We start from the raw sequence: 21647 nt of genomic DNA, 5'->3' as shown, positions 1-21647 counted from the left end.
GACCTGGATTATTAACTGCACTGACCAAAGTACTTGCAGTTGTGTTGCCTTAGTAAAAGGTCTGAATTGCCCCCGTTTTATAAACTAAACTGTTTTAATCCCGAGTTTTTCCCTCCAGGGCTGCACAGTGAATGTTCCTCAAAATGCAGACGGGCTCAGGAAAAACATCAGATCTGCTCCTCACATCAGGACTGTTCAGGAAAACATGTTCCCAAAGAACACTAAAGGACACTACAGTCAGCAAGTGACTTATTTATTATTTAACTACATTATATTAAAGACAATCAGTCAATAGGAAATTATTTCATGTATACATCAAATATTTGAGCCATTACTGAACTATAGACTGTGTCAACCTGTTCTTTGTTTTTAATCTATTTATTCAAGTGTTAGTAACAACAGATCTGCTGCAGTTTTCAGATGAGTAAATGTAGTACATCCAACATTATTAACAAAGCACAGATTTGTATTGTTGTGTGTATTTTTCTGTTGGTTCGATGTTCAATAGAATGAGGTGTTTCTCCTCCAAACAGCAAAAAAAAAGTTTTAATTTAATTTTTTGTCATGATGTTGATTCAGAGTTTGGATGTCTGGATTAAACATATAATGCTTTTATTTGGAAAAGGAAGACCATCATAGTGTCTGTTGTCAGCTCTTTCAGACTCTGCTCACATGTAAAAATGTCTTTTTTTGAAAGGAGTTTCTCACTGATCTGTGTCTCTATATGCTGATGATATTTAACTTTATATTTCCAATCTCTACGTTCTGTCAGAGGTTCTGCAGATTCTTTTCTTGGGGAAATTAGTGAAGAAATAAACTTTTTAAATAGACAAAGTAAATGAAACAACAAAATCACTTCATTATTCTCGTGTGGTAATACACAGTGTTAAAGTGTTGATGAGGACAAAGAATGAATGTGTTGAAAATAAAAGGTCAAAGTGCAAATGTTTGAATTCATTTGGACTCTACTAATAAATAAAACACTTAGAAAAACCTGAAACTACATCAGTCCATCTGTCACTGGACATACTATAATACATCCCATAACTTTGAAGATTTACAGCATAAAATCTTTATCACACACTATTGTGATGTTGAATCAATACACAAACATCCATTCTGTATTCTGATTTTTATATCTTTAAATAACTTGACAAAGTAATGATTCTATCCACACATACCACATACAGCAGTCGGTTTCTCTCTTTACTACAGATCACAATTTATATCTGTAAACACTGTCAGTTTAATTGTAGAACTGTGTGTTAATGTTAAAATAACCTAATCAATAAATAACACACAGGGAAACAGAACTGATTTGATGATCTGATCTTTATTAGTCTGGAAACTTTGACACAATCACCGTTACAGAAAACTAGCAAACATATCTGGAAGGAAGAAAAAACATAGAAAGGGATTTTCAGAGTAAAACCAGAATCAGAGTAAAACCAGAATCAGAGTCCCAGTGAGTCAGGTCAGGACTGGGAACACTGGTCTCTCCTCAGTGTCTCTGTGACCGGACTCTGGGAGCCCTGGGTGGCCTCACAGGTCACAGAGCCCACCTTCCCCCACTGGTCTGCAGGGAGCCTCAGGGTGCTGCTCCAGCTGTAGCGGCCGTCCTTCCCCAGCACCCCGGGGCTCCTGCTCTCCTCCCCGCTGCTGCTTCTGCCGTCCACCTTCCAGGCCAGACTCCAGTCTGAGGGGAAGCCCTTGTTGGCCAGGCACATGAGCGTGGCCTTCCCCTGCTGCAGCTCCTGGCTGGAGGGGCCCAGCACCGTCAGGGTGGGACGGACATCACCTAGGAGACACCGATCGGCTTAGAGCACAGGTACCACACAGCTGTCAATCAAACAGCACACACCTGGACACCTTTCCTGTGTCAGAGTGGATTTTCTCCTTTAAGGACTTTGTGTCAGATGGTTTTTCTGCTCCACCAGTCACTGACTCACACATTGTTTCACTTCCCTTTAACAAACCTCTCATGCGCATCAGCACAGAGACCGTCCTCATATGACCTGAAATATATCAGGCCACACTGCAAACAGACTGATTCTACTATTCAACAGCTGCATGTCTCTGATTTTTCATTTCAACTCTTTAATGGAAAGAACAAACTACAGTTTAAATCCGTTTACAGTTTTGATGGTTTGGTTCAGAGACGTGATATTTTAACTGTCAAATTATAAAAAGTGCAAACGATTATCAGAAACTTTTATAGACGTGATCAGACACAAATAATCAGCGTCCAAAAATCTGATTTTATAAAAAACAAACAGCCTCAGAAAAATGTCAAAATTCATTCCCACTGAGATTTAAAGACATTTGAAATAGTCAGATATTTTCATCTCAGTTATCAGTGTTTTAGCTCAAAGTCAGAACACTTCAAAACAGACAATTAAAGACCAAACTTGGAAAAACATTTAAAGGACAATTGGTGTTTTTCAGATTTTACATCTGAACTAGAAAATGGAAAGTTCAGTAAATCTCTTTGGTTTTCAAAATAAAAGGGGATGAAAATATTTTAAAATTCAGATTTTCCAGTGATTTCAATCAGCCCACTGGAAATTTATCTGCTACAAATGTTCAGACACAGAAATGAAAACCTTAACTTAAGCTCCAATATTTAATATTTGATCAGAAACTTACTTCCAACATCCAGTCTGGTTCCTCCACCAAAAGTCCTCCACAGTGACACAAAGTGACTGAGGCGTCGTACAAAAACCTCTCAGTGCAGAGACACGGCTCTGACTGTCCGACTGAACTACAACAACTACAAGTCATCGTGTTTTTCTGCTCTAAAAATGGATTATTGGCAAAATATTTCTGTGTAAATTCAACTTTTTCATTTCAAATATAAATGTGTCTTTGCTGTTTTATCTTTTTTGTTCAGTGTCAAAAGTTTGGACCAAAAATTATTGATGAAGACGCCAAATCACATATTTCAGATTCTAGAGAAGAACTTGCACTAAAAGCAAAATATAGTTAATGAATTAATGAAATGCATCAAAAAGTTGAACTTACTTCCAACATCCAGTCTGGTTCCTCCACCGAACGTGTACCACAGTGACACAAAGTGACTGAGGCGTCGTACAAAAACCTCTCAGTGCAGAGACACGGCTCTCTGAGTCTGAAACAAACAGTCAACAAAAACAGTCTGTAAAACACAGCTGCTGTTATAAACATGAACTAAAACTGAGCTCCAGAAAACACCCAAATTAATTCATCTGTTGAATATTTAGTAGATTTTTAACATCTCAAATTCAAACTAAACGTTTTAGACGTTAAATCATTCAAAACATTTGAAACAAACATTTCTGAAAAAAATTCACAAAACAAATCCACATAAACATCAATATGACACATTTCTAATCAATACTGTGATAAAGTGATTGGTCCATTAATAATCAGCCTGATCAGAGTGATCCAAGTCCCTGTTGGACTCAGTCAGAACATTTCCATAGAGAGCCACTTTGCATCAGCAGCACCATGCTCCAGTGCTCTGGGACAGTTTATAGTCCTGAGAGTTGAACACTGGATGACTGACAGCTGTCCTTCATGACAACAGAAGCCACAGAAATCCTCCTCATCAAAAACATGACTCTGATCTCCGTCCTCATCTGGACTCTCCTCTGCTGCTGCTTCACAGGTAAAGTCCAGAGAATCCAATTCCTCTCCTCTATGAACATCCGTCGCTGTGAAATGAAGCCGACAAAACCATGAGGCTGCTTTATGTTTTTGTCTCTGTGTCCTCAGAGTCCAGAGGCCAGGTCACAGTGACTCAGCCTGGAGCAGTGAGCTCTGCTCTGGGAGGCTCCGTCACCATCAGATGTAAGACCAGCCAGAATGTTCATGTTGGAACATCCAGTGGTAAACACTATTTAGCCTGGTACCAACAGAGAGATGGAGAAAGTCCTAAGCTGCTCATTAAAAAGGCTGATGAGAGAGTATCAGGGAGTCCAGGTCGTTTTACAGGCAGTGGATCAAACTCTGACTTCACTCTGACCATCAGTGGAGTCCAGGCTGAAGATGCAGCAGTTTATTACTGTCAGAGTTATCACTACATCAACAGTCAGGCTGTGCTCACACAGTGAAAAATGGTCGTACAAAAACCTCCCTCAGTCAGACTGAACAGAAACTGAACTGACTGCTGCAGCTGGAAACTACTGCAGAGACTGATACAGTTCACTGAGGACACACACACACACGCACACACGCACACACACACACACACATCACATTTTCTCTTAGTCCACCTCTCAGCTCCAAAAGGTCAAAGTTCATTCCATAACACTGATTTTAGCCCCATGAAAACAAACTGCTGTGCTGGGCCACATACACCGTCCTTCAGCACTCACTAAAGTGGATCCTTCCTCTGTTGAAAATAGTCCCCAATAGATGAGCTGTTCATGAGCAGCTGTTTCAGGCTAAATCAGTTCGGCAGGAAGGATTTGTTGGAATTAAAATACAGAACAGCCAAAACTTCGGTCCCCATTCAAAGACCTGACAAAGCCATGAACATGTGAACCTGTGAGTCCAACAACAGTTTCCATCCTCAATGCCTGTTTCATCTTTATAGATTTGCTGCCCTCTATTGGTAAACTCCAGGAACTACTGTCAGCGTTTACTGGCTGCTTTCTGAATGACTGTGTAATAGTAGCACCACAACACCTTCGTGGTTAGCAGTGTTGCCTCACATCAAGAAGGGTCCTGGTCTGAAACCCATCAGGGGCCTTTCTGTGTGGAGTCTGCATGTTCTCCCTGTGCTTGTGTGGGTTTTCTCCAGGTACTCTGGTTTCCTCCCACAGTCCAAAAACATGTATGTCAGGTTGATTGGTGACTCTAAATTGCCCATAGGAGTGAGTGTGAGTGTGTGAAGTTGTTTGTCTCTATGTGGCCCTGTGATGGACTGGGGACCTGTCCAGGGTGGACCCCTGCCTTTCACCCAGAGAGAGCTGGGATAGGCTCCAGCTGATCCCTGGGACCCTGGTTAGGACTAAGAGGGTACAGATGATGGGTGTAGTTTATACCTGATCCCTCTCAGTGTGTCTGTATGTTCATACCTTACATTGGTGTAATCCTTGGAGAGGATCAGCCTCCTATGGCAGCTGATGTTTGGGACTATGTGGACCCAACAGTCGCGGCTCTAAGGAGCAGTGAAAGAAATTCACAAACGAATCAGCTGCAACATTAAACTGATTATTCTGATCAATAAACTCATACAGATAAATGTGACTGAGTCACTTCGCAGAATAAACAAATGTTGTACTTTTATCTCAGGAACCCTTTGAGTCCAGGACTGTTTCACAGCGCAGGGTTTTCACTGGTGCTGCAGTCAAGGTTCCGTCCACTGAGCGGCAGCAGCGCCTCGTTTATTCCCAGCTACAAACTAAAGGGTCCAACTTCTTCCTTTCTCTTCTTCTGAAAACATTTCAGCTCAAATTCATGTGTTTGATCAGTTTCTTTTCAAAAACAAATCCCGAACTGACTCCACCCTCAGTTATTGATTATTGATTAACTAAGGTTTGTTTCGTTCTACAGGGCTGTGAATAAACTGACACAATTCTGTTGTACCGTGAGAGTGTGAGTGTGTGTGTGTGTGGGTGTGTTCAGACTGAGTGTGAGTGTGAGTGTGAGTGTGTGTGCGGGGGAGGGGGGGGGGGGGGGGGGAGTGGTTCACCTTGCCTGGGTGTGTCCCGCTAAAAGCTCCAGGTACCGCCGCACTTCTCGTCTCTGGCTCCGCTGTGAAGACTCGAACCGTCCGGGATGGATCCGTTCCCTGTCAAGTCTCTTCTGTTCCTGCTGTTTTCTGTTGGTAAGAACTGTGCTGTCCTGGGTGCAGCCCGTGTTGGGTTCTTGTATAAACTAAAACATGTTTTCCACAAAGACCGAGGAGAATCTGTTCTTTAAAGAGAACCACCTGAGGCTGCTTTAGGTCTCTGGTGGTTCTGGTTCTCTGTGATGCGGGCTCAGCTGCATTTCTGTCCTCTAACCTGACCCGTGTCTCCTGTCCTCAGGATGCTGTGCGGCCCAGAGGGTCCTGCCGCCGGGCCCGGTGGACGCGGTTCTAGGGAAAGATGTGACTTTCCAAACCCTGGTGAACAAACCAGATTACGCCTTCATAGTCTGGAATTTCAACAACGGAAAGGAGCAGATTAACGTTGCTACTGCGAGTGCCACAGGTGTGAAGGTTCACACCCTTTACACGGACAGGGTGTCCATGAACCGGACCACCGGGTCCATGACCCTGAAGGCCGTGAAGACGGAGGACAGCGGCCTTTACGGGATCAGCATAATCTCACCTGACGGGACCACCCAGACTGCAGAGATACAGCTCCGAGTCCTGAGTGAGTCCGTCCCTTTATAACACAGTTAATAAACACATGAGATTGTTTGAGAATCTGTGCCGAATTGATCTGTATCTGAAAGTGAGTCTGAAAATTGTTCTTGTTAAATGTTTTGATGTTTGTAATGTGCCTGGGAACTGATACCGCAGTAAAAAGCATGTTTTACTAACGGTGTGTGGGTCTGCGGTGGTTATTGGACTGAGTTTATTGGAGTCTGAGCCGAGTTGATCGGAGGTTCCTACAGAAACAGGAAAAATGATTTTGTTGTTGGTTTCGGATTAAAACGGTTCATTGAAGCTATTAAATATAAAATTATTACATTTTCCAATGCATGTTGGTGCATTTCTACGGGGCAAGCCACACCTTAGTGTGCAGGTATTCCTGCGCCACTAAGGACCTTTATACGTCGCTTAGCAACCTCAGTGTAACCGCAGGAGGACTATTTTCTGTGGCGGAGGGAAAAGTTATGTGCATGGTCCAGAGCTGCAAAGCACACAAACAGTAAATGTTAGTGTTGACATCAGTCTGTTGAATATGCCAGTAAGTTTATGTCAAACCACATTAGACTGTGTCTGTTCCAGAGACTTGTTTTTGTTTTAGTTTAGGAACAGTGGTTTGTAAAAAAAAAGTCTAAAGTGACATGTGATGGACTAATTGATTAATTGGCTCAGAGCTGATCAGTTCGGTGTCTTCAGCCTTCTCCACACAGGGATCCACACGCTGGGCAGATACTGAAACTAAACCTCTGTCTCGTCAGGCTGCTGCTTCACGTTGTTCCCACACACCTACTGCTGTTGCCCAATCGTCTATGAACAGGCCCTACATTTAGATTTTGAGCTCCAGGATTATTGAGAACGAGTCCAGCAGGTCTAGTTGCTGCGTCTTCAATCGCTCCATTCAGATGTTGGTTTCAGAGAAGAGAAACGAGCCTGGGGCAAGCAGCTCGTTCGGTTTTCCACCCCCATGTTTAGTCACGCTGCTCATTTGTAGTAGGATTTGATCTTTCATGTCAAACACTGGGAGGCTCCTGAAATGTGGGAGTTGTAGTTCACTCTTCAGATCTGGGGCTTTCATTCATTCAGCTGTTTCTCCTCATGACTTCACGCCCCCTGTGTTTCCCTGCAGAGCCCGTGTCTGACGTGGTCATTAAGGCCAACCTGCCCGAGGCCATTGAACACAACAGCACCGTGGTTCTGACCTGCTCCGCTAAAGGCTCCTTTCTCAAGTTCACCTGGACCAACAACACCGTGCCCATCGTGGCCGACGGCAGTCGACTAACTCTGAAAGAAGTCGGTTTCCTCACCTTCTCACGGTTTTACTGTTTCACACTTAGCGCTCACTAATTATTTCATTCAGCTGAGATGTTAAAAACCAGAATACAGATGTTAAGTCCTACGTTTATTCTGTACTGTGTCGCAGGATGCAGAGTCCAGCACGCTGACCATCACAGGGGTTTTCAGGACAGACCTGGTTGGCCCCATAGTCTGCACCGCCTCTAATAACGTGGAGAAGGACAAGAGCGCCCCCTTCAGCCTCACCGTCTATTGTGAGTACTGCACCTGCACACAGGAAGTGACTGGTCTGGGGGACACAGGAGAAGAAGTAACAGACGTCTGCTGCGAAGTGCAGACCAGTGTGGTCATCGAGCTTAAAACCAGGGTCTGAGCAGCTGCTGACGAGCTTGGTTGCACAGAATTCTGGTCACGGTCCTGACGATGTCCAGAAGTGCAGCTGGTAAATGGTTGTAGCTGCTATTGGGACAAACAACATAAAACCAATACCTGATATGACATTTTACAGTGTCAATGCTAATAGTGACCTACAAACCTACAGAGTCCAGCATTTCTGCTCTGCAGTGTCTTATGAGCCGCACAAACAAACAGCTGCTGCAGACCAGACCAGGTTTCTGTAATGAAACAGTCGCGACTGTTCTCTCCAGTCACGTCTTTGCTTCAAAGTCTTACTCCTGCATTGTTTGAAATGCTCCACACCCATTAGACTACACAGAAAGTCGGACGTGAGTCAGTCACCGTCACACCTCAAGACACACCTTTACTCCCTGGGAAATTAAGCTCTGACCTTTCATACTTTTCTGCACCGTTGATGAGACTTTAAAGCAGATTCCTAAGACACCCAGGGATCAGTGTGAGCGGACCTGTGGCCGTGGGACTCTCGCAGTTTAGTTTGTGGTGTGTGTTTGCAGGGCGCTCCCTCTGCTTAAAACCTCAATGTGTACACACTGGCCTGCACTTCATCTCCTTCCCCATGACTAATCTGAAAGGCAGCGGCTCCACACCGACCTCTGGTTAACCCTGTTATTAATTAATCAAAAGCTCACCACCTCGGCTCAGGAGGGATCAGTAATCTCAGTGAAATCAGACTGAACCTGCTTCTGACGACATCTTTCTTTTTCAGTCAGATTGAAATGTAAATTAAAATGTCAGGAGTTTATTTGTTAACCATATGAAATACTCCCACGCTATAACAGGAAGTCCAGGCTTCATGCTGGTTGGTGGAGCAGCTGCAAGTTGACTAATGTTACACCAGATTTGTGTTGGTGGTAATATTGAAATGAGCTTGTTACAAAGACCATAATGAAAAAAGAAAAGTTTTCTGCTGACAAATGAAAAGACTAAACCCAGTTAGTCACAAAAATCTGTTTTAAACCTGATCTGGTCTGAGATGAGTATTTCTGATTTCCATATTTGGAGCTCCTGTGCTGTCGCTGTGCTTTGATGAGGAGCCTGATGAGACAGAACAGACCAAACATAAAGTGTCTTAAAGTTGTTGTGTTGTTGCTCCACAGATGGACCAGATACAGTCACCGTCAGTCCTCCGAACACCCCTGAGTTCATCAGGTCCGACTCCAACTTCAGCCTGTCCTGCTCAGCCCTGTCCAGCCCGCCCGCCACCTACACCTGGTACCACAACCAGCAGGTGATCGAGACCGCGGGCGCCGTCCTCTCCATGAAAGTGTTAAAGGCTCAAGGATTAGGGAAGCAGCTGGAGCAATACACGTGCCGGGCCCAAAACGCCAAGACGCAGCGCATCGTCCCTTCTCCTGCCGTGACCTTCGCCGTGATGGGTGAGTGATTACACACATGCGGTCTGTGTGGTTAGAGTCGGGAAGTGCAGCGTGACGCCGCGAGTCATCGCACGTCAGCTCCTCGAAGCTGCTGCTGCTGCTTGATTGTCGGCTTCTGACTGAGTCACTTCTGAAAAACAAAAACAAAATCTGAGCCGTCCGGGAAAAAAAAACATGCATCAAATTTAGAATCTGCTCGGTGAACTTCTAGTCCGGCAGCCAGACTTTGTTTTCATTGAAGTCCTCTCTAGTCTGTCAGAGTTCTGGGCTGGGCCCATACCTGGACCCCTGCATGCTGAACTCTGTGTTGAACAGATGGAAACTGGTGGATGAAATGTGTAAAGGCTGGATACAACAAACTATTTTCATCCTTCAGAAGGAGGCCAAAGTTCAGTGGACGCAGACTGACAGATAAAAAAAAGGCGTGAACCTTGTTCTGTTTTGTTCCCGACGTCCCGTCAACATTAGTCAGACCGGCTGCTTGTGACACTTCCAGTAAATACAGGCTGCACTGAGCCATCGTCAACCTGTGCTGCTGCTAATGACTGACTGGGAATAATTGTTTTCTCACTTTTGGAGGATGTTGTTTTCAGGTTGGGGGCATAACATTCCTGTGTGTGTGTGTGTGTGTGTGTGTGTGTGTGTGTGTGTGTGTGTGTGTGTGTGAGAAACCTGCTGGGTGACAGGATGGTCTTACATTATGGCCTGCAGAGTTTCTGTGTTTTCTTTCTGGATGATAAGAGACGGGGGGAGGAGGAGTTGTCATGAAAGAGGTGGGAAGGTGTGAAGTGATTACCAGCATCATGGCAGGGACTGGGTGGGGGACTGGGTGGGGGACCGGGTGGACTGGGTGGGGGGATTTTGAATCTCGGTGTCATGATCTAATTCAGTCTCACTGTAATTAACAGAAAATGTGCATCATGTCTAAGACTGACTGGTTTGTATCCACAGAGCAGCTCTACCAAGCAACACTATACATGAAAAGATGGCATTATGGGAAACAGAGTTTTTCTCGGGGTACTGTTTTCATCTGAGGGTGTTTTTCATCTCGTTCATTTTGAATCATTTCTTACGCAGCGTGTTGTCGCTGAGTTCACCTGTTACCTGGATTTATAAAATGATTCATGTGTGTTAAGTTGTTGAAGGGATCATGTGGCACCTTCTGAGAAATAAGACCCGTCTCCTAATGATTCCACAGAGGTCATCTCAGGTGTTACAGTCACCGGTCCAACCGTCCCCCTCATCGCCGGCAACAGCACGGCCAACGTCAGCTGCCAGGCGACGGCGGGCACCGTGAAGTCCAGGAAATGGATGAAAGACGGCAAACCTCTGACCGCCAGCCCCCCCCACCTGGTGTTCTCTGCCGACAGCAGCTCCCTGATGATCGTCCCGCTGCAGAAGGAGGACCGGGGAGAGTACACGTGCCACCTGGAGAACCCCGTCAGCACCGACAAAGCCTCCTACAAGATGGTGGTCAACTGTGAGTGTTTGTTCTGCTAAGAGCCGTCACCGTTTATGGTTTTACATCAGGGACTCAGTTTTATGGTTCATTTATTATCAGGTCTCATCAGAAATTCCTTTCAATCCGAGGAAACAATCGGTGAATGTTTAGTCTATAATGGGCTGAAAATATGTTTTTTATTAAAACAGAAACTGTTTGTGTGAATATCATGTTATTATGAAACACACGATGACTCTGTTAAACCGTGAGACACGTCTCATGCTCTTGTCTTCCTGTTTCGTGTCCAGTCGGTCCTGAAGCTGCGACGGTGACGGGGGAAAAGGCCGTAGAGGTGAACAAAGACGTGACGCTCACCTGCACGGCGTCATCCTTCCCCCCCGCCAACTTCACCTGGAAGTTTAACGACACGCTGACCGGTGTCAAAGCAGCTCAGTACGTCATCCACGAGGCTACGGATACAAACACTGGGACATACACGTGTGAGGCGTACAACGCTGTCACCGGCAAGACCAGCACATACACCCACAAGCTGGCTGTTAAAGGTGAGACAGACCACACACAGACCACCTCACCTGTGTCAGGTGCTTCTCCCCCGACACCCATTCAAACCCATTCAAACCCATTCAGTTCTTAGAAACCAGCCACTCAGCTGCAGCTGCAGGCTCTTCCTCCTAACACGCAGTAGTTTGCAGTAAAAGTCATATTTATGTATCGTCCTGTTTGCAGTGAACCGTCGGTGCAGAAGACAGAGCTCTGCCAACAGACTATAACAAAGCTTGTTTGTCTTACATCATCTCACAGGTTAGAAGGAGCCTGACCGGTTCAGGGCAATAGCTCAGCTTGTGTTTGCAGAGCAAGCAGAGTTTCACGTGTCCAAAACTTCGGTTTAAGAGTGAAACTAATTCGCCACACAGGCATCGTGGTAACTAGCAGGTTTCTGCTTTTTTAACACAAAGGTTCAGTTTCTGGGCCTCAGCACAGGCTGTGACTGATTCAAACTGCCACCTACAATCAGTCGTGTGTTCATTTCCTCTGTTTTCTGACCTGATCCGAAGTGAAGTTTCTCCAGTTCCCACAGCGTCTGTGCTAAATATTTATTTTGCAGTTACATAAAAAGCTGCTGTCTTGTTGATTTACAGACAGATGGCAGAATGTTAGGACGAACTGAGACCCACAGCAGATCAACTTTATGAATCTTCTTGTTCCTGTTGTTTTTTTTCTAGCACCGGGAACGTTGGATAAAGGACTGTCGGACGGTGCCATCGCCGGAATCGTCATCGCCATCCTCGTTGCTATTGCTGCCGCCATCGCCGTGATCTTTTACTGCCGACAGAAAGTGCCGTAAGTACTGTCCAGTCAGGATCTCAGGGGCCGCCTGAGATCAGTGGTTTTAACCTGAGTTCTCCCTACAGGCTGGTGTTGGTGGTTTTTGGTGGAGCGTGGTATAAAGTGTGAGCTGTCAGAGCTGCGAAGGTGAAACATCTGCTGACACAGGCTTAATTTAATGTGTAGACCTGCCCTGTTTTTGTGTGAGTGAGTTTTGGCTCGACTTGTTTACTTGTTTCAGAAAGTTTCTGAACTAGAAAACTGAGCCTTAAGCTGAGCCGGGTCTTATTAAGGAAACAGCTTTTCTCTGTGCACCACATGACAAACCTACTGTACATGCAGCCAGATGTGTTCCGGCCAAACCCAAACTCTGCCTATTAATAACTCGCAAAGCCTTTCCACCACATGCTGAACAAAGTCCATCACTGGTGTTTCCTGGTACCAGTTCATCCCAAGGTGCTGGGTGAGGTTGAGGTCAGGGCTTAGTGCAGACCAGTCAAATCCCCACACACCAAACTGGGAAACTGGGAGAACCATTTGTTTATGAGCTTTATGAGACTGTCATGTTCAGAGTCAAAGCTGGAAGGACTCTGTTGCTTTTACATGCTTCAGTGCAGCTTACAAGTGTGTGTGTGTGTGTGTGTGTGTGTGTGACCTAACCCTTTTTTGTCAGTATCTTGTCATTTTCTTTGTATCTGAATCATGTCGCCCACTTCGCTTCATTACTGAGGAAATTCTCGTCATTCCTCTCACGCCTCCCTGTATTTCAACATGTTCAACACACCTGCTGTTACACACACACACACACACACACACACACACTGTTGCAACAGTAACTGTCACGTTTGCACCATAATTTCTCCACCTCAGAAATTCTTTTCATTGTGTAGAAAATGTCTCTAAACAGAATCTAGTTCTCGTTTCCATCTTTTCTAAGAAGAGCCCTGAAAACAGTGAGCGCTGACAAACCCCTTCTCACTTTTAGCTGATCAGACCACCTAAAAACTGGTTTTGACAAAGACATCCCAGTGGGAACGTTCAAATCGTCTTTGTAGGTTTTTGAATCATCCACAACTCCATGATAATTGGACCATCTGCTGATGATGTGATATGATACAAATACACACAGCAGCTGCTTAATGTGTGTTTGGTGACTATCTGGATCTTTGGCCTTGATGTTGGATGGACCTAGTCTGCTCCATTGTCCCCATAAGACTTAAAAGCTTCTGCTGCAGTGGCGTTAAGCAGCGAAGCCTGATGAGCTGCAACAGATTACATCTCTCCACACCTGAACGCCACATTCTTCCCAAACCACAGCAGTGATGCAACGCTGCACCACATCCTGCCTGGTTTCAACACACGGGGAGCCGACAGGAAGCTGCAAACATGAGTGAGTGACAGATGCAGCCTGTGACGTGCACAGACGCTTCTGACTTTGGCCCCAGAGTCTCAGAGCAGAAATCTAAATCTAAAAGTGATTTCCCTTCTTCACCTTCTTTTTCCTCTTTCCCTGAGCTGATCCTCCTTCCCGGTTATTCTGCAGATGAAACATGGCGTGTTATCTGCGTGCATGGATCCTGTCTTTGTCTTTATCTGTGCTGGTTCTTGCAGTCAAAGATAAAAGCTAGTGAACGGGTGAAGGACGGACAGTACGAGCCCAAATCTCATCACACAAAGCTCCTGATAAGATCCAAGCCAAGACTTTCATTTTTCTTCTGCTTGTATGTGTGTAGCCCAAACTTCACGCCTGCTGTGACATCCGTGTACGTGTCCACAGCTGGCTCGGGGTGTGTTTGGACCTCCAGCGTGCAGCCCTGTGAGCGCTGAGCTGCATTTTCTTCTCTTACTGGAGCCAAATGCTGCTGAAATTCCATCAAAATTCACTGAAGGTTAAATGTTCCCACTTGTGGCTTGTGGTCAGTTTCTGCTGCAAAAACAAGTTTCTGAAACAGATTATGAAGTTATTCAAAGGACGATGGTGGACATGTGATTTATGTGCTGCTGACATTTTTACTGTAAAACGTTTTGGAGACACCAGGAGATATTGTGATTCTCATAAAAAAAGGGTTTGCAGGTCTTTGAATGCATCGTGGAGGACAGTAAAAATTGTCTGTGAGCTTCCCCTCCCCCTCGGTCTTTGACTCACTCTGTGTCAGTCAGGAAGAACACCCACGGGGCCACAGAGGCCCTCAGGTGTCAGGTAAACAAGGTGTGGACAGCCTCTCGTGGGCTCCGGGGCCTCAGACTGATTGCCTTGTGTGTCCCATCGTTATTTTATCTCCCATCGCTGTCAGACGGTGTTAGCTCTGATGACAGGAAGGCTTTGTTCTGTGGTCCACCTCCATGTTGGTGTGGTAGTTGGAGTTCTGCGTGAAGGACCTGGACTCCTCTGACACCTGGAGACTTGAAGCCGAACACAGAGAGGAACAAGGAGCGGTGGGATTTGTTAAATGTTGCATTTTGTCACCTGACAGTGTTTTTGTGCAGCTGACGTGGAGGCAGAACGAGGTTAAAGACATCAGCCAAAGATCTTGAGAGGCAGGACGTTAAGTTGTTTATCTGCACACAGTCTGACAGACATCCGGACAGCGGGGGGGCGTAAACAAAAGCCATCAGGTGTGTTGACAGGAAACACAGGATGACATCAGCTGCTGACAGACATACAGGTATAAGAACCTGTCCCTGAATTACAGCCGGAGTGTCTGCAGTAAACAGGCAGCCACAGTGGGTGGGCGACAGTCGCTAGTTGTGTAGGTTTTATTAGTTTAATGTTTAATGAGTCCAGTTTGAGTCCAGTTTGAGCCAAGTTTGAGTCCAGTTTGAGTCCAGTTTGACTCGTTAAAGTCCTGAACCTTCCCTCCAAACGTCTCCCTACAGAACAGGTGCCTGGTGTTGCATCACTTAATAGGCCAATGCTTTTGTCCACACACACTGACACACTCTTGTCCACACACACTGACACACTGTGGAGTTCAGTGTCTCGCTCAAGGGCACAGGTGTGTGTACAGGGGAGGAGTCTGGGACTGAGCCACCAATGAAAACGCAGTGTATGATTTTTCATAACTGCACCGATTAAAGCAGATTATCTTGTTTTCTCCACAGCCGCCTGATATACCCTGTTTGTTTGTTTGTTTGTTTGTTTGTTTTTGGGCTGTGCACAGTTGATCTGAAAGCCTGTCCTTATCAAACCGGGAGCAAACATGATCTGGAAAGTTTCCAGCTTCACCGAAAAACATTTCTGCTAAAGAAAAATGACCTCACTTCACAACAATGTCCTTGTCCTGAAGGTCTAAAGCTAAAACCGGTTTTCTTCAGGTAACAATAACACACACACCTGTTGTGCTGCAGCATGGGACAGCAACACAGGTACATGATGAGAAGTCAAAATAAAGATCAGGTCCAGTGATAGTTGAAGCTGAAGAGGAATGAGCAGGCTCTGCAGGTGCAGACAGGATGTTTGCAGGAAAAGAAAAACCTCCTGCGTGTCCTGCTCCACGTCGGAGAGGAGCGTGAAAATCATGTCACCGTTTAATTTGATCTTGTTTCGGCTGCTGTGCGGTTACAAGATTCATCTACTGTGACACAACACTGAAAAAAACTAAAGCATCAGCTCTCGGCTGCTGCAGACTGACTTTGGCTGTTTGGTTCAGTTGATTTAGCCAAAGACTGACGGACAAACATCAGGTGTGTGCGCAGCGACGAGGAGCCTAGTCAGACGCGTCAGACGGATTAGATTCAAGGTTTTAGTTTTAAGACTGAACAGAATCTTTCAGCTTCTCAGCGTCATACAAAACCATGAAACTCAGGACAGGAAGTGGAGAAAACCAAAGAGGATACAGCAAAAACCATCGTCTTCAGTTCTGCTTCTAGTCTACACACACACACACAGACACACACGCAAACACACATCCTTTTCTGTACATAGCTGTGTCACCCAGGATTAAGTGTGTCTGTGTGTGTGTGTGTGTGTGTGTGTGTGTGTGTGTGTGTGTGTTTGTGTGTGTGGTATTTTGGAAACAGCCTGACTACATTCCTTCCCTCCGTGCTGTCAGTCACAGCCAGGAAGACGCTTCCTCCTCCTCCTCAGCGGCGGGTGGGGGTGGTTTTTGTGTGTGTGTGTTTGTGTGTGTGTGGCTGCCTGCGTCCATATACTAATCCAGATTTGAATGACAAAACTCAATCATTATCGAAGTCCTCACCAGTTTCTGTCCTGTTGCCATGGAAACTGGTCTCCATGGCTTCGGCCTCACGTGTGTTGGCGTCGGTTTAGCGTGAGCATGTTGAGTACAGCACAGCCACAGGTACATTCACTACCAAGGATCCTGCGTGTTCACAGTGGTTTCGTTCAGCGTCGGCACAGAAACTGCTCGACCGCGTGACCCTGCAGATGTTTGCAGCTGGAGGGGAATCATGCAGCTCGAACAGACTCTGGTCGGATTCTCGTCTCCTCTGTGGCTCACATTACTGCGAGTGCCTGCATTCGTACATTAATCACAACGTGGATTTGATGTGATGGGTCTGAAGAGAAAATGAGTCTGGCTTCACCCTGTAATTTGCCTAATGTGCTCGTCCTGTGGCTGCTCTGAACTTTCCTGAATGAACTCTGCAGAGGCCTGTTCAGTGTTGGTGTGAAAAACCACAGTTTGGTCAAACAGACACTTTTAATTTAATGAAAACCAGTCATTCAGACCTCTCCGTGGTCAGAAACTCGGGTCCTCTTCGTGGTGCATCCAGAAAAACAAGCTGTCAGCTGGGAAAACCCGTTCTCATCACACCCCTCAGTCATAATTACAAGTTGAATTATGAGGATTTTTCTCTTTATTTTTGGTGGCTCCACATCTTCTGCCCAGAATTATTAGTCCCAGCAATGCATCAGCAGAAACAAATAGCTGTGACCCACGGTACTGCAGATATATAAAAGGCAGCACGTCTCCTCTGCAGGATTTAGGTTCAGACATTAAAATGTTTTGGAGTTTCTGACGTGAGAACTTCTGAAACTGCAATAACCTATTTTTTATTTCGCAACACAAAAGTGCCTGAAATTTTATCACCTTTTATTTCCACATCAAGCTTCTGATCCATGTGGAACAGTGTCTGCGTCCACCCTCAGTTTGAGCTCTGGGTTTGGTCTCCACCACCTCTGGCTCTTTAGCTGCTAATTGCTCCACTGTGTTCAGAAGCTGGTGTCTGACTGACTGTTTGCTGCTGTAGCTGAGAACGGTTTCCTAACGTGGAGGCTGTTTTTTCGAGGGTGAGGTTTCAGAGAATGGCAGGAATGTCACTGTCATGTCTGCACTCGTCTTCTCCTCTTCATTATCTCTCTCCAGTTTCTCTGTTACCTTCGATCACAGTTTACTTCTCTTTGACCGAGCCACAGTAGCTGCTTCTTTTGCTGTTATCTCACTTTATTTCCAACAGAGATATTCTGCACCAAAGCATGACCGTCACAAGTTCCTCTGTTGAAAGATAAAGTTCTTCCTGCAGTATGAACGGAAGAGAAACAATAAACGGGTTGACGTGATGCAGGGCCAGAAATAAAAGAAAGTGACTGGACTTTAAATCCTCTAATAAAAGAGGGAATTTTAGAAAGACGGGGTTGGATTTAAAAGCAATAAAACTGGTTTTCCTGGTCCGTTATGATTAGACGCTTGTGGTGACTAATGGTTTGGTGAGATCCAAATTGATTTCTGATCCGAACTGTGTCCGACCTTCTCCTGACGTGGGCTGGTTGTTGGTCCCCAGGCTGGTTTTTCTTTGGCTGGCCTTTCCTCTGCTGCTGCTGCTTTTACCAGCAATAAAAACCCAAGTCACTGTTCCTGTGACTCAGCACACAGGTATGTTTGCCTGTTCACACCCCGACTCCCTCGGTGCTTCTCTGGCATCACGTCGATGAGTTCATGAAGAGTCGGTGGAAATGTGGCCGAGGGGTCGTACGTTTAGTTTAATCAGGGAGTCGTGTGTGTGTCAGTGTGTAATACTAAGCAGCTGCATACAGGAAGAGGTGTAAGGCGTCACATGCTGGCTGGTTCTATCACTCGTTAGTTTTCTGTTAGTAAAACATCTTCACTTTGCCTTCAGGCAACAATGACATTAGTGCGTTTTTACACATTTTACACACTGAACAGTCAAACAGTGTTGTGGTTGAATAAAACAGGCTGTCTGGGTAAGTTGTGGGTAAAAACCACGTGCAGGGAACCTGGGGCTCTTTAAAGACCTGAAGAAAAGTTAAAGATTTTAATCTTTTCTGATTGTTTGAAGCCACAGCAGCAGCTCTCTGTGGACGCTTCACTCTGCAGCTTTTCTTCTTCAGGGTTATGGAGGGTTCACCTTCTTGTTCTGTGGTTTAGGCTCCAAACAGACGGTGTGCAGTGGATTGAATGCTGAGGCTGTGTCAACAGGAGTGTGTGTGTGTGTGTGAGATGAGGTTTCCTCATCCTGAAAGTGTGTCAGGGAAACACAAACACCGGCTCTCGTCTTTATCTGCGCCCAGTTTATCTCAGTCCTACTGCTGAGATTTGATCTGAACACTGTGGCTGGTGTCACAGATGGTGCCAGCTCTGATCGTCCTGTACCGTCCTGCTGCTAATCGCTGTTGTCTCTGTGTTTGTGTCCAGGATCGAGTCGCCGTACTAGAGCTGGCCCTGCACCCTGCTGGTAAGTCGGACTCGCTGCTCAGCTGCACATCTGTTTGTTGGGAGCAAAGTAAAACGTAAAGCTCACATGCAGCCCAGTTAACATCCACCTCACACGGATATTCAGACATGAGCATCATCACAGTCAGTTTTTAATACGATAACTAATCATTCCGATAACATACAGATCAATCAACCCTCCAGATGAGGACTTATAAGACAATATTGATCTTAGTCCAGAATATTCAGAATTTACTGATGAGTCTGTTTTGGAGGATGAATTGAATGATGCTGTGGTCGTGAACGGTGGCTGGTAAAGTGATTGGCCAGCGATAAAAACAGATAATTCACAGCTACAGACACAGATGTGGTCGAACAGCTGTATGAACCTGCTGCAGCTTTACCTGGAGTTTCAAACACAGACGCCTGGCAGCCAATCAGGAGGAGCTGTGTGGTTCCTTACCTGGTCTTCCTGCCCCCGAGGGAGCTGATACTGAAGCTGTTTGCCGTGTGTCCGTCAGGCTGTCGCCGCTGGCTCAGGACACAAAGGCCCCCACTGAAGTGTTGACTGCTGGTTTGAAGAGCAGCTGTTTACTGGGACACTGGAGGCTTTTTCTTTGATGCGCCGACACCAGATGACAAACGAGTCCCAAATCAGAAACTGAATCCAGAGAAGAAACACATTCCTTAAAAATGTTTAAGACAGACCAGTATCTCTGTAGCAGACACCTATACAGTATGAATGGGACTGGAGGGTGAGCATTTAGTCCGTTAGGGGGGTGCAGAGAACACCAGTCCCTTTTCATGTCCCTGCTCTCACCTTCTTCTCTCTTTTCTATAGGAGACGCCGGCCCAAACATCTCACCATTTTGTTTCCCATCATCCTTCTGTGCAGCTGGGAGAAGTATCCAGTTGGATCCAGCTGGTTTCCTGTGAAGCCCTCGTCAAACCAGTTTTCCCATCATCCCTCTCTCTTTCTCTGGCTGTTGAGGAAACTAACCAGAGCGATGGATCCGATCAGAGTTTGGATAATTAGCTGGAATCGTCCCTGTTGTTCTTTTCTGTTTTTTCACCTTCACCTACAAAACTAACTGGTCCAGCATCACTGGATCGTCCCCTTCTTCTTTTCCTCCGCCTGGTGTTAACAGACATCACCCGTCGCCTTCCGTCTGGCTCACAGGAAACCGTGTGGACGTGTCCTGGACCGAAGCTGATGGACTGATGGTTACGATGAGTGACTCTCTTTATCCTGCTGGAAACCTGAGGAGGACACACACACACACACACGCACACACACACACACACACACACACACACACACACACACACACACACACACACACACACACACATAGAAAAACTACTGCCACAACTGGGTGATCACACACACATTGATGTTCTGGGTTAAAACATCTGGAAAAGTGTTAGTGGTTTGATTTATCTCACTGTCCGTGCCAGGTGGGTGGAGTTTGGGTTAAAGGTAAAGTTTCTGATGCTTCTTTGTGCTCGACAGTGTTAGTGGAGGACCAGTTGATCTGAAACCCCTCCCTTGTCTTGGTGCTGATTAGAGGAAGTTTTAACACACCTGTTGAGTCCACCTGCTGAAACACGCCTGTTCTGACTTTGAACTGAAGTTACTGCAAAGTTTTATCTGCATTCCCATCTTACTCTTTCTGTCTTACTCAGCTTCACTCACCGACCCAAACCAAACCGCAATTACCTTTATGCTCAGTTTGAACAGCAACCAGGTTGTGGCAGCGTCACCATATAATCAATAACATATAATCAATAACACCAAGCAAGATCAGATTTTGACATTTAAGTTAAAAGAGGCTGTATCGTGTTTAAATCATGTTCTCCATAAGCTGCATCATCAACCAGAAACCACAGACGTATTCGTAAGACCTTTTCTACCTCTGTGTCACCTGCTGCAGTGTCAACACACCTGCACGGGGTTGAAGACGTTAGAATGAAGACCAGACGAGAGGTTTAAGTGTTTGTTTGGCGTTTTTTGCAGTCGGAAATTAATTGTCTGTTTAAAAAAAAAAAAATAGACTCGTCCCATTGTTGTAGTGATCACATCAAGATCACAACCAGATCTGAATTCTGAGGGAATAAAGTCATGATTTGTGTTTTACCCAGCAGCCCCTGCCAGCCAATCAGAAAGGAGAACAGTAAAATGTTTAGTTTGCTAACTGGGATAAATAAATGTAAATAAATCCTGTTGTCAGCAAGTTTATTTTCACACAGTAAAGAGTCCAGATGAAAAGTGTTACAGCAGCAGTGTCGTCGTAGCTTTTCCCAGCTTTTCTCTCTCTACGCCCCCAGCACTTCTTTCCAGTCCTCTCTCTTTAAATCATCCTGGAAATGGGAGCAGGAGGTAAATGTTTAAGGCGGCACAGACAAGAGTCGACACGCAGGGACGGGTCTGCGAGGCGGCGCTGAAGAAGAAAGAAAATGAAAGGAAAAAAACATAAAAATGGCGGGAAGGTGTGGGCAGTGATTTTTTTTTGGGGAGTTTTGGAGGGAACAGTTGGTGCTTCGGGTCAGACAAGCAGTCAAACATCTTATCGTTCAGCGGATTTATCCTTCGAGCTGGTGCGTGATTCGTTTGTTTGTTTGTTTGTTTGTTTGTGTGCGATGTCAGACGTCAACATGCACTGATCTCCAGTGAGAAAAGTATTTATTGTGTTAGCTAAAAACCTTCATAACTGGAGCTGAAGATCATAGCTGGTCTGCAGATCACACATTCAAAAGTTCATTCGCTTTTTAACGTTTTTTTCAGCTTGTGTGTTTTA

At 45.5% G+C, this 21647-nt stretch overlaps 1 protein-coding gene and 2 gene segments (V, D, J or C); 2 read left to right on the top strand and 1 right to left on the bottom strand.

The window, feature by feature from the left end:
* Window positions 1–1475: 1475 nt before the first annotated feature.
* On the bottom strand, window positions 1476–3350 carry LOC113126337 (Ig kappa-b4 chain C region-like). The segment is given in 3 exon segments: window positions 1476–1798; window positions 3022–3077; window positions 3343–3350. Coding segments are annotated over 3 exon segments (387 nt in total).
* A 244-nt stretch (window positions 3351–3594) lies between these two features.
* On the top strand, window positions 3595–4757 carry LOC113126651 (Ig kappa chain V region 3381-like). The segment is given in 2 exon segments: window positions 3595–3646; window positions 3754–4757. Coding segments are annotated over 2 exon segments (390 nt in total).
* A 914-nt stretch (window positions 4758–5671) lies between these two features.
* Window positions 5672–21121, top strand: LOC113126169 (carcinoembryonic antigen-related cell adhesion molecule 5). The gene is made up of 10 exons (XM_026300043.1): window positions 5672–5812; window positions 6015–6344; window positions 7470–7633; window positions 7764–7890; window positions 9151–9429; window positions 10628–10909; window positions 11179–11433; window positions 12115–12232; window positions 18832–18871; window positions 19691–21121. Exons 1-9 carry the CDS (start codon window positions 5764–5766, stop codon window positions 18848–18850), a joined length of 1623 nt encoding a protein of 540 aa, XP_026155828.1. The 5' UTR covers window positions 5672–5763; the 3' UTR covers window positions 18851–18871; window positions 19691–21121.
* Window positions 21122–21647: the final 526 nt, after the last annotated feature.

The sequence above is a fragment of the Mastacembelus armatus genome, chromosome 11 (genome assembly GCF_900324485.2).
Source record: "Mastacembelus armatus chromosome 11, fMasArm1.2, whole genome shotgun sequence".
Lineage (NCBI taxonomy): Eukaryota > Metazoa > Chordata > Actinopteri > Synbranchiformes > Mastacembelidae > Mastacembelus > Mastacembelus armatus.
Note: the sequence above shows the minus strand (reverse complement) of the source record. Positions and strands in the feature narration are given on the sequence as shown.